This window comes from Gavia stellata, chromosome 8 (genome assembly GCF_030936135.1).
Source record: "Gavia stellata isolate bGavSte3 chromosome 8, bGavSte3.hap2, whole genome shotgun sequence".
NCBI classification, from domain to species: domain Eukaryota; kingdom Metazoa; phylum Chordata; class Aves; order Gaviiformes; family Gaviidae; genus Gavia; species Gavia stellata.
Window position 1 is genome coordinate 13,058,735 of NC_082601.1, and position 12,555 is coordinate 13,071,289.

The 12,555-nt window shown below is 40.6% G+C and overlaps 1 protein-coding gene across 1 annotated transcript in view; it reads right to left on the reverse strand.

Annotated features, from left to right (window-relative positions):
• Positions 1 to 2,559: 2,559 nt before the first annotated feature.
• Positions 2,560 to 12,555, reverse strand: part of PDIA5 (protein disulfide isomerase family A member 5) — a 101,874-nt gene continuing 91,878 nt past the window's right edge. Inside the window, exons 16-17 of the mRNA XM_059820514.1 lie at positions 6,349 to 6,483; positions 2,560 to 3,409 (exon numbers count right to left, since the gene is read on the reverse strand). Coding sequence (XP_059676497.1) covers positions 3,329 to 3,409; positions 6,349 to 6,483 — 216 coding nt within the window. The 3' untranslated portion in view covers positions 2,560 to 3,328. The remainder of the gene's footprint in view (positions 3,410 to 6,348; positions 6,484 to 12,555) is intronic.

Genomic DNA, 12,555 nt, shown 5'->3' on the forward strand with positions numbered 1-12,555 from the left:
GCTCCCTTTTCCCTCTTTTTGATGGATGAAACAAATCCAACATCTCAGGCTCTTTCATTAGATGGGAAAACCATTTCCTATCCAGCTGCTGCTAGTCTGCACAAAACGCTTGGTCCTGCTCCCCTTCATCTCTTGGTCCAACTACACAACAGGACTAACATAGACCTGTGGGCTATTTATATCTTGTTTAAGCCAATGCTGAGGAACAAAGTGATACACAATCCTTGCTCAGCCTCTCCGCTTTGTGCACGTTTTACCCTTCCTCAACAAGATTTAATCCGCTTAGGGTTAACTATGTAGCGCATGTCCAAGACCTTTGAATCACACCTTAAAAGGGCTGAAAGACCAAACCCATAATTGCAAGAGCAGAATCTCTGAATCACTGCAAACCATTTGTTATCAGCAATTAAGTTTCTTGCTGATAAATGATTCATGATTTGAAAGCTCAGATTACTCACTTTTAACCATGGCAGAAATTCTTATGTTGGTTATGAACGCCTGGGCTACACATCTACTACAACGGGCTGGAAAGTCTGAATGTGTGAAATGACCAACCGTTTAAATTAGACAAAATAAGAGCTCTTACATATAAGATACTTTTCATTCACAGTTTGCAGAAAAGAAAGTATTTACATTTCAAGTTGACTGATGCAAATATGAACATAAACTGACTTCCCTAGCAAACATAAATACCAACTTTTGCTTTACTGGAGGCAACAGAATTACAGCAGTGCAACTGAGATCCAGACCTGGTCTACTAATTAAAAAGGCTTGGAAGCAAAGCTCCAAGCTCATGGCACACTCTAGTTCACAGTAACTAAGGTTTTTGTCAGCCATTTGATGTAATTGTTCACGGTGTTCAAAACTGTATTTTTCAAAAACCATTCAGACTATAAACCAGATGAGTCATGACCCTGTAACAGAAGGTAAATTATTCTCAAATATTTTATATTTGTGCATTAACACATGATTAGCTAAGAAAAAATGAATGCCCAAGTCCAAGAAGTAACTGACAAAAGACTGAAGTGAAAAACGAGAATCCTTAATTTTAATTTTATTATGGTGTAACCAGCTGTAAGGAATTACTGGTCTGAAGCACAGTGTGCAATTGTCCTATCTTAAACATTTACTAAAGCCTATAATTCAGAACGATCCTGACTACTGATGTCACCATTGGCAAGCTATGATTTTTTTCTTTTTTTTTTTTTTTAAGAAGTCTACGTTTCTCAGCAATTAGCACAAACATAGGCACAGCCTATGCACAGAAATGCTCAAGCATTTCTAGAGACTGTACTTCTTTAATGCCAGCTGCTTTGACTCTGAGATAAAAAAAAAATGCATTAAGTTCTGGACTGATCATACTTGATAGTTTGCTGGTAAGCAAAAGAATTCCTGTTTGAAACCAAATGGCATCAATATGTATTATTTCCTAAATGCAGGGCAGAATGCTTGCTACTAATGCGAGGAGAAGTAACTATGCTAACAGACAAGAAAAAAACCCAACACAGTAAGAGACTTAATAAATTAATCTACTTTCACACTAAGATATTATGTACTACCAGGCAGCTGATTTTTTGAGTGAAGAAACTCATCAGGTGCCTAATAAGAGAAGATACTTGGCACAGCTCCATCGCCCTTCAAATTGATGACATGGTTAACAAGCTGGCTACCATACAAGGTCAATCAGGCTACTGGTATTCCAGATTACTCACTAATGGCTTCAGCGGCTTAACGAGTGCCAAACATACAGTCCCATTAATTGGGCAAGAGAGAGGAGGAAAAAATATCCAGGAAAGAGGTAAGATGCCATTCACCTCCTGAGCAGTACAGCACCAAGCTGTCCATTAGCATGGCCTTTACTGAGGATCCAAACAAGCAAAAGAAAATGAGACAGACAGACTGAGGAGCAAGAGGAAGGTTTCAGACCCAAGACACAGTTCTCCACGGTAAAAACCTGTTTCATCTGCCTGTTGAGTGCCAAGGCAGACGGAGGCTGACTCTCGCACTGCTGAACATCCTGCCGTACTGCCCAGCATACCTGGACACTGAGCCATCCCCAGCAAATGGGTGGTGGGCACCCATCCTGCGTGCGCTGGCTCTTCTTAAACCACCATCAGCTACGGTCGTTCATCCAGCAGGGAAGAAGCTGAACAAGGCTGATTAATGATAAAAATACTTGTATTTTTTAAAATTTATTTTTAGTTCAAAATGAGTCACAACTTCCTGCCCCTCCCTCTCCCCTCCTGTTGAAGACATAAGTACCTCCAGATCAACGTGGTTTTTTTTTTTTTAAGCATCAAGAGTGTAACACATTTCAGCTGCTGCTAATACAGGTTTTACAGTGATGATTTTGTCAGAGAGTGATTGTTTATGCAACTCCTTAAAGAGCAAAAAGGAAAAATCCCACATACAAATGCAGATAAACTTTTGGAATGTAAACACATAATATACATAATGCATTTATCAAAATAGTCAAACATAACACTTTCCAACACATATTTGGTATGGCCCAATCATAATTTGAAGGGAGACTGTATACCCTATAAGGGTAACTGTATACCCCTACAAGATAATCACTCCCACCATAACTTACAGATGCATTTGACAATATTGATGCCAAAAAAGGAGGGTTTAGTTTAATCTTACCCATGCTCTGCTGATTTTTGATACTTGGCTTAGTTCACTCAATACATTCTATAAAGGTATGTAACCAGTCCTGATTTAAAGACCAGAGAGATTTAAAGGAAATCAACAGATCTGGGCTGGTCAATGTTAATGTCTTCATTAACTCAGATACCTTATTTATCCCTGAGCACCTTAAAATTGTTCCCCCAAACCTCACTGAAGAACATGTAACTATTTCACAAGAATGTAAAACTGCATTTGGATAAATCTGTGTCTTGCAAGTCCCATTTTCCTTCACTGGTTAAAAAAAAACAAAACAAAACCCCACAAACCAAAAAACGTGTCCCCTCCCCTTTGTTTTTTACATGTACTGCAATATCTTTAAAAAAAAAAATTCACCCTATCAAACATCATCACCTACAGACACACTACAGACTACAAAAATATTGCATAGGAGTGTCAGTGGGCATAGTCTCACAACATGAGAGAAAATGCTAAGTTTTCTTTAAAATATTATGGCAACATTCTAATTTATTTTCCTTTTAAAAATCAAGTGGTTTCACTTTATTTCAAAATTGTACAAAATGGCCATGGCTGTTTATAAAAAAAAAAAGTCTCTGTCTTGAGAATATGTGAAGTTTCAGGTGCATTAACAAAAGACCTGGAACCATTCACAGTGCAGCGGAAAGCTTTGAGGCAGAAACTACAATTCGTCCTTCTTCTTTCCTACTCTTTCATGGTCTCTTTCTCGCAGGGTTCGCATGAAAGTGGTGAATCCAGACTCCTGGTTTTGAAGAAAGAAAAATAAGGGTCATATCTTTACAAACAAACCAAAACAATGCATCAAGAACACTTTTAGCTTCTGTATCCTACAGCAGAATATAAACTAAGGAACAGTTATTGCTTCTGCGTTGCCTTGTTGTGCAGCACTCTGGTCCAGTGCCGCTCCACAGCACTGCAAGGGGAAAATATCCACACAGATGCCACATGTCAAACTTTGAAGAGATAGGACACTGAGAAAAAGGCCCTAAAACTCACAGGACAATGTAAAATCTGTTCCTAGAAATGCCATTGATACCTTTTTGTCAAAAACGCTCAAAGACATTTTCCTGCCACATTTGTATGCTACACATGTAATTTTGAAAGGAGTTAGTGGATCATTTGTTGGCTATGCACACATTTGGCACTGTTCCTCATCCCTTAACAGTTTTGCTCATGATCTTCCTCCTTTTCCACACATTCAGACGATAGGAATTACATTTTTTCAAGTTACTATCAAAATTACTGTCAAACAATTTCAAACCTGGATGCCTAGATGCTGACCTCTGTATTTCAACAGCTTATGATTTCTGATTATCTAAGGCTGTTGGATGCCAGCAGTTTCCTTTTCCAAGGAAAGCTCTGAACATAACTCACAGGCATTTCAAAAGGCTCAAGATAGGTGGAGTTGTGAACACCTGTGTTTGAACACAGTCTAATGGTACACCAACACTATAGTTGTCTGAGCAAGTAACACTGATCCCACCCAATGTGACCATTTTTATTTTTAAGCAATCCCAAAACACACCAGTCAAAACTGGTGATAAAGAAGGAAAATACAAAGAAGTGAAGAATAACAAACAGAAGTCAAAGTTTGGCTTAACCCAAAACAAAACCAAAGAAAACATAATAAAACAAAACCAAACTCCAAAGCTGGGAAGCTTTTGAGAAGGCTGAACAACAAAACACTCTTCTAAAACTATTCACTATTCTTCCACTGAAAAAAAATTAAGTGACAAGTTTTGGTGATGCGTCATCTGGAGACATCTGGCAATCAATAGCCCCCATCAAAAGACCCCAGTTTTCAAAGCTGTGTATCTGGAAGTCATTTAAAGTACACTTGGGTCAGAGGGCATCCTGATTCTTCCTTGCTTAAGTTGCTTGGGGTGAAATGCCCTAAAATCTCTACTCTGGAACTGCAATTCCCTTGGAGGTGTGGAGGACCCCTTACAGGCTACTGCTGGGGGTCATGCTTTTCCCCACAGCCAGCGCTCCAGTATGAGGTGGCAAGGAGCTGAGAGCTCCTGCTCTACTGGGCATGGCTCCTGCTGTAGCATGCCATGTTGCTCCATGGCAGCTGACATGTTGCTCCCACAGCAGCTGAAATTGTCTCTCTTCTTCCCTGCCCATGTGAAATGATGATACACCAGCTCAACCACACTGAACTAAATGCTCGTGGACATCAATTGATTTAGTGCCAGAATCGGGAACAGAAAACAGGTCCCCTGGCTCCCACTGCTCTCTCTTGAGATTTCTTTTGCAAAGTAGGAGGTGGTTGGCCAAGGTGGTTCAAAAGGTGTTGTCATGCTAATGAGAAGTCCTTTAATAGTGCAACCCCTTGTTACTGAAACATTTGTGAACAGACCTGGAAACTCCATGGAAGGCACTGTGCTAAGCACTGCCTCCAGTGTTACCATGATAGGAGATAACAAAACCTAATTTGATGCTGCACAGGCAGAAGGCCATAGGTGCCAGAAGAGGTGGAGGGGGAACACAGTTGACAGTAGCAGACAGATTGCGATGTTCCTGTTGGGTAATTTAATTCTACCCAAGAAAGGGTTGGCTGCACGTAGGGGATTAGTCAGTCCACTTTCCAGCATAGGGATAATCATCTCCCAACTGCTGTGGCCTCAGAACACTCCTGTCTTGCTGAATTCTTCCTATTAGCCACCACAGATCCTTCCTTTCATACATCATTTCTATAAGTATGGGTTAGAAATATAAAAATTGCGGACAAAGCTCCATGAAGACTTCTCTAAGATCCTGACTGACAAAGAACCTCAGAATTTGGCTTTTTTTCTTCATGCTTCTCTATAATTTGGTGAGCTGTAATAGCAGCGGTAACTTTCAGGAAAGGCTCTTCTATCAAAATCACTGAATGGCATGAAGACCCCAAGTTTTTCTTGCAGACCTTAGCTTCTCCAGGCAACCAATCACTGCTGAGGAGTAACCTCCCTCTAGGAGGTTATAACAAAGAACACACACAAATAATTGGATTGCTCTCTTACTTTCAGGCACTTTACAATCAGGGAAAGCATTATGCCATTTCTGCCCCTTGTACTCAAAGCATATAATTAGCTGGCCACAGAAGGACAAAAGAATGAAACTTCAGTCCATGGGCTAGATGGCACAATTGGTCTTTCCATCCTGAGCTCCAGGAGTGAATCTGATTCAGGGAGAATGAGATATTCAGTTTCTCCCAGTCTCCAAAGGACAGCTTTGTCCCTGCTACAAAACCAATGGTCTGGCACCATTTGGCAGCTTGGTGGACCTGTAGCATGTTTGCAGTATACGTGCGATCCAGATCCAGAACTGATAGGAGCAAGTTCTGTATTTTCTGGCATTTCTGCACCTAGCAGCAGCCCATGCAATAAACCCTTCACTTTCACTCAGTCCAAATTCACTTGCAGACTTCAGCTTAAAGAATAAAATATACAACAAAGCATGACCAAATCTACTCCTTTTTCCTCTTCTTACGTTCCTAAAATAGACCAAGTATGTTCCTAATGCAGAGATGTACAGGGGTGTGGTACACAATGATTCATCCATATAAGACAGTAACAGAAGCAGTTAAATGTCCTTTCAGCATGATAAAAATCTACCCCGCAGTTTTCATTTGCAAGGCAGTACAGGCAGAAGAGATCTTCCTCCCTGTATCAGGTGATGACTCTTGCTTTCACTTACCCCTCTTTCTCCAGTATATTTCTCCACAAATTTCCCGTAGTTGTAATAGTTGAAGGTGGGGTAGCCGTCCACCCCCTCCTGCTTACACAGGTCGTGATTCTGTTCTTTGGCACAGTCCACTGCAGCGTAGGCGATCTGAAACGCAAGAGATCAGCATGAGAAGACAAAGCAAGACTCCACTTCATGGTTACGCTGCTGCAGCTTAGGCTTAACACTAGGGGAGATGCAAGTCTTCTGCCAAAAAATGCAATGGCTTTTGTAACGGCTTAGCTGTGGAGGAAGATCAGAGGGTGGTCATCAGGTCAAGCCACACAAATGGAAGAGCAGAAGCCTGCTCCCTCCCAATGAAATGCTGCACTGCTCGCACAGCACCTGGCCTACGCAGCTGCAGGGCGTGTTCAACTGGCAGAGCAGAAAAATCACCTTCCTAGCCTCCCCGTTGAGCAGTGCGTTAGACTCCAAACAGGAAATCCAGAGGCTGTGTTAGTAAAACCAGATCCAAGCATGGTGGTCGCAGCTCTGTCACGCTGCAGTATTTTTCCTGCACTTTGGTTTTAAGTGATGAACAATGACAGGGTGACTTTGATAATGGTAACAACCCACCTAACCCAACCTCCTTCCTGTGGCATGGCTAATGCTCGGAAAAGCTACCTCTTCTTTTTTTGGACAAATATGGCTGGTCACTTATGCAGGCTATTAATAGATTAATGATTTCTACCCCAAATAGCTTTTGTAAACTCCATTCAGTTCTCCCAAGGTCAAATGGGGATGAGTAAGAGGCCAGAGCGCTGTCTACCAAGTAATGCACATAGAGAAGAAGGTTGCTTGCTGGCAACCTCAGCCTGGGTTTATGTTTCCTTTCCTGTCTTTTTTCAGTGTATCCTTTAAAGGTAGGGACTGTATGTTATATGCAGCCATTAGGCAAAGTGGGCTTTAATTCCTTTTGAAACCTCTAGATGCTACTGTCACACAAACAAACCCTAAGTAGGAAACAGCCTGCCGGCAGCAGAGCAACACCCTCCATCCCTGCCTCCTTCAGCACAAGCAGAGCGAGGAAGCGCAACCTCACAGCACTAGAGCATCAGCTCAGGCTAACCATTGTTTAGAGGATTTGACATTTGAAACCTGAATCTGTGAAGTATTGAGGAGGGGTTGCACTTAACATTTCTGATGTTGAAACAAAATGCAATTTATAGGCTTCTACTTAAAGTGGCCGAGCCCTCTGCTGTGATTCACACTGACTGTTCCGCGAGTGGCAGTTCTGGCTCTGAACATACACTACTGCTTATGCAGGCTTGCCTTCACAGCCCCGTTACATGCTTTGCTGAAGAGCAAGCAGGTTTAAGAACAAGCTATGTAAAAAACCAAACAAATTAGAGGAACGATTTTTTCAACTGTGGGTTACAATGTATCGAGTGCTAATTTCATAGCAGACACATCTTTACTTGAAATTTCCGTTCCACAAGCCTCCTTCAAACAATCTGATCAAAATACCTTTTGCTTGCATGACTTTAGGGTTGCAGTTGAACTGTTCTTCCATAATTAAAAGATCACTTAATATTCCACAATGCCCTCCAGTTTCGTTTCATGGTGACACTGTCAAAATGAGAAAACCTGATCTCATTATCCTAGCAGTAATTAAAGAGATTGGCAAAGCCAACTTCAGTTAATTTGCTTGTTTTGTTTTGGCTTTGAAAGCCTGACAAGACAATACTCAGTAGGCTCTTGCTTGGGTCTATCTTCAGATGGAAAGCACTATATAAAGTGAGCAGTGCTCTGACCTTAAATATTTCGTTTCTGTTTTCCCATTTTAATCATTAATAAGGCTATTAGAGAAACAGGACTCTTGAGAGCTGTTAAAAACATGTATGATCACACTTTTTTTTTTCCTTTTGTAAACAGAAAGACTCCTACTCATTCAGGGCCAGTTAAAACGAAAGGTTAGGAATAATACACTGCAAAAGAGTGTCATCTAAGTATTTATGCCTTCCTGACCTTAGCAGCCAGCCAAAATTTAGAGCCCTGTTGGCTGCTACTGTGCAAATGAGAGCTTACAATGGAGACAAACATTTATTTCATGTCACAGTATTAATGTAGAAAGAATACTGGAAGTCCTGGTTCCCTGAAAACAGGAAGAATAAATAAAACTGTTTTTTTTCTTACTGCTTTAAATATCACACGGGGAGAGATTACAGCCAGAAAAAGGGCAAAGTATACACGCACTCATCCAGATCTTAGTAGCTCGTCTGAGGCATGAAACTGTTGTGACTGATGACCCATCTGTTCTTAGATAGTGTCTTGGAGATGAGGAAAACTAGCTTTTTAGTACCTTGGAAGGAAGAGAAGCCCTCTTTATCTGTACCTCTCTGGAAACATCTAGACTGGCTTTGGTTGGAGCAAAGAGCCATATTTCACTTACAAAAGGCTTTTGTGAGAATAGCCCCCAGTGAGGAGAGGGCACAGTGGAGGAATGCAATGCTATAAGCCACTGTTAACCTTGTTCAGCACATCTTTATTTGTTGCCTCAAAACAGATGACTGATGGACTATAAGGAGGTGGCTTCTGAAAGAAATGCTTAGTAGTCTGCTTGAGATACAGCTCTCCTCTACAGCACGTGGAAATCTAAGCTGGTCCATCGGTGCATTTGTCGTACGCTGAAATAATGCACAAAGATCCCAGTCTAAGTCTGGCCACAACAGTCACATTAGCCTAATGCTATACGTAATCTAACAGATCTAATGGCGAGGGACGCATACATCTGGAGCAGCGTTTGGAGGACATGTCCATGGTCCGTCATTCTCTGAAATGCTCCTGATGCAAGCTCCCACACAGCCCCATGGACTTGCTGCTGCTCCTGCAAATGTCATTTTGAGCCCAACTTCTCAGAACATACATTCCCATTCAGTTATTTTTACAGACAGTTAGAGAAGAGAAATGGCACTTTTCAAAAGTCTTGTAACACATACAGACCTGAGCAAAATTTCATAGGGAGACAACTAATTCCCAAGACTGTATCCAAGGCTACATTTCAAATGCCTGCTGCCAACAGCAGCCAAGTAAGAGTACTTAGGAGAGCTTGAGTGATTACTTTAGTGTGGAAATGTTAAGGCAGCCTAAATATAGAGGTTGCTACCATCTCTATGCACTCATTACCATAGCATCACAGTCCTAATTGTCTTGCCTGTCTCACAGCGGAAGATCAAATATAGTGCACTGCAAGAAAAGAAAAGTAATGCTGAAAAACACTTGTAGCAAAACGCACCTCTGGACTGAGGACCAATTCCAATCTCAATTCTATCATATTCGGACAGCTGAACTCTGAGACATACCAGAATTTCAGCAAACAGCACCAATGCCCTTTGCTTCATTCTGTTTGTGTTTACATGGACTGTGAATATTAAACTCCATTTTTGGTAGAGGAGCCTCCTACAGCACTTTTCAGTTAGGGTGAATCACTTCATGACTATACTGAAAGGCTGCACATAAAAAGAAGCAGCCCACAAAAAGAAAGGCTTTGGTCAAGTCCTGGCTGAAGTAAGCAGTGACATATTGCAGGGAGGTTTTCCTCTCTTTCTCAGTCTTCTTAGCAACAATCAGTTTTTCTGCATTGCTGAAGAAGGAAACCGAGTCAGAAAAATAATAACCCAAAAAACCTATACCAAAATCTGGTTGAAGACTTCTGGAGAATATTACTCTCAGAAACGATCTTCATATTCAACTACCAGCAACAAATTACATGGAAGTTCACTGGAAAGCATAGGTTAGCAAGACCTATATGCTTTGCCTTGTAAAAACACTAACTCTGTTCAACCAGAAATTTCAGACAGATTAAGTGTAAGACATCCCTGATATGTATCCAGGGGCCAAGACATTGGGCATCACCTCTCATGAATTCCCTCTCATCAAGAGGGAAAAAACCTCTAAAAATCTGTGAGAGCAAGAAACTCTCCTAACGCTGGTGTACGACTTACGTGTGTGTGTGTGTGTGTGTGTGTGTGTGTATGTATATATGTCCATTATGGAAAAAAACAGTGTAACAGCTTTCAGAAGACAAGATTGATTTTATGGAGATTTTGATCGTTAGGGCTAAGATTTAATTTCTTGAGCTTTCCTAACTTTCCTATAACCAGAGGGAAAAATCCACTGAAAAAACATTACGGTAAAAAAACCCCCTAAGTGCAGTATCTGCGCTGCCTTAGGTATTGACAGTACATCATTATATAGAAGTTCTCTCTCCAGAGGCAATGCCGCTCAGGTTTATTACCATCCTGTTCAGTAGCTGTAGCAGGAATAAAATAGTTATCAAATTAAAAGTTAGTCAGTCAGAGACTGTGGACCCCAGAGGAAGTTCCTTGGAGTACATCCAGCTTTCTTAATGTTATTGGTAGTTCCTCATAACTGGTACGTAGCTTATAATAAGTAATAATACCAGGTTAGTATGCATAATAATGCCTAATAATTATGCATAATAATAAAAATTAAAAAATAATACCAGGTTAGTATGCATTTCTCCTTTATTCCACAGTCAGTATAGTTTTACAGAATTCTAGCAACACTTAGGACTGGAAAATAACTATCTGAAAAGGGAAGTCCCACAGCAATGTTTTGTGGTTTTACCAAAGAAATAGGAGCTTAACTACAGAGTTGCAAACTTAACTCCGCACGGCACTAGAATGTGAGCAATGTATGACCAGCTCTGAAGAGCTCTTAAAAAAGGAAATAGAGCATGGCATATTGTTCAGATGAAGTGGTCTGATCACAAACGCCGAGCTGTTGCAAAAATCAGAACATTTAATTTGGGTGCTTAAATAGAAGTGGAGCTATGCTGAAAATGTGACCATTGATCTCCATGTGCCTCAACTGTAACAGAAGGATGGTGCCTTATTTTTTTTACTGTGTAAGTGTTAGAAGGAAAAAGAAGTACTTGCAGTATCGTCTAATCATACATCAGGAATCACAGCTTTCTTCAAACAGAATTACGAAACAACTTTTTGCTCTAGAGGGATCTTGCAGGTAAGGAACACAATCACATCCAGTGGTTCAAACAGATGTGTAGAAAATTGGAAGTGGGAATCCCTTGACCTTCCAGGTAACTCCTCCTTTCTATTCTTAAACCTCTTTCATTGTAACAGTTTGTCTCCCAGTCACCTTATGATGATACAGTAAAAATACCCCCTGCAGTCCTAGTTGCTGTCCTGTTAAAGTATGTACTGCCACACATTGGTTTATTGATTCAAGGAAATAAATCTCTGCTGGAGCCAATATTGACTTTTGTTATGAAAATGGAAGTGAATAACTAACTGAATATTGATTTGAGAGAGGAATGATATATGATAAGCTTAAAAAAAATTAAAGTAAAATTGCAGCATGGAAAAAGAATGCTTCCAAGCAACATTTTTAAAGTATAGTCAATTCCAGACAACAATTACCTGATTATTAGAAAAATAAAAGTCTGTTGTTGTCAAATGTCTTAAAAGCACCTATGAATAAGACAGATAGGCATTCTTCTTTATGATTACTCCATAAGCTTCTATTTAATATTACCTGTTCTGTATCCTGACGGCAGTTATGAGCTGGTCTGCTAAAGCTTGTTGCAATTCAGCTACTGTTCTCAATGTGAAAGGCCTTGCAAATGGAAGATTCATTATTAGCTGCCCTGATGTGCCATAGCAGCATTACCATAGCTGCAATTCATCAGCTGTTCTTAAAGCAGGCCTATTTGCAACGGGAAGATCCATTAGTAGGCATCATGATGTACAGTGCTAACATCACCATATTTAATGAGTCTAATTAAAAAGAAATTCAACACATGCTTTTTAAGCACACAGGGATCAAATTCTTGGCCAAACTAAAATATAAACTCATTTGGATGACTCTGTACAGTGATTTGGTTGGTATAATGATTTTAAACCACGGTTCAAACCATGGTTTGCAATATGCTTTGAGGACTTACCAGTTTGACTGCTGTCATGCAGCCTCCCAATAGGACCCCAACTCACCCCATTAGCCGCACTCTTTCCAGCAATCTCTGCCAACAGCTGTTTCTGTACAAACTCACTAGAACCCAGTTGCAGTGCTCTGATTTAGGTCAGTGCATTTGTACAAGAACAGTCTTCTGTGAAAATGGAGAAGATTGGTCAAACAGCAGTGCCTTTGGGGGAGTTTCTGAGATTTGTTGCTGAGAGGCCTTGAGGATTCAAGAGCTTT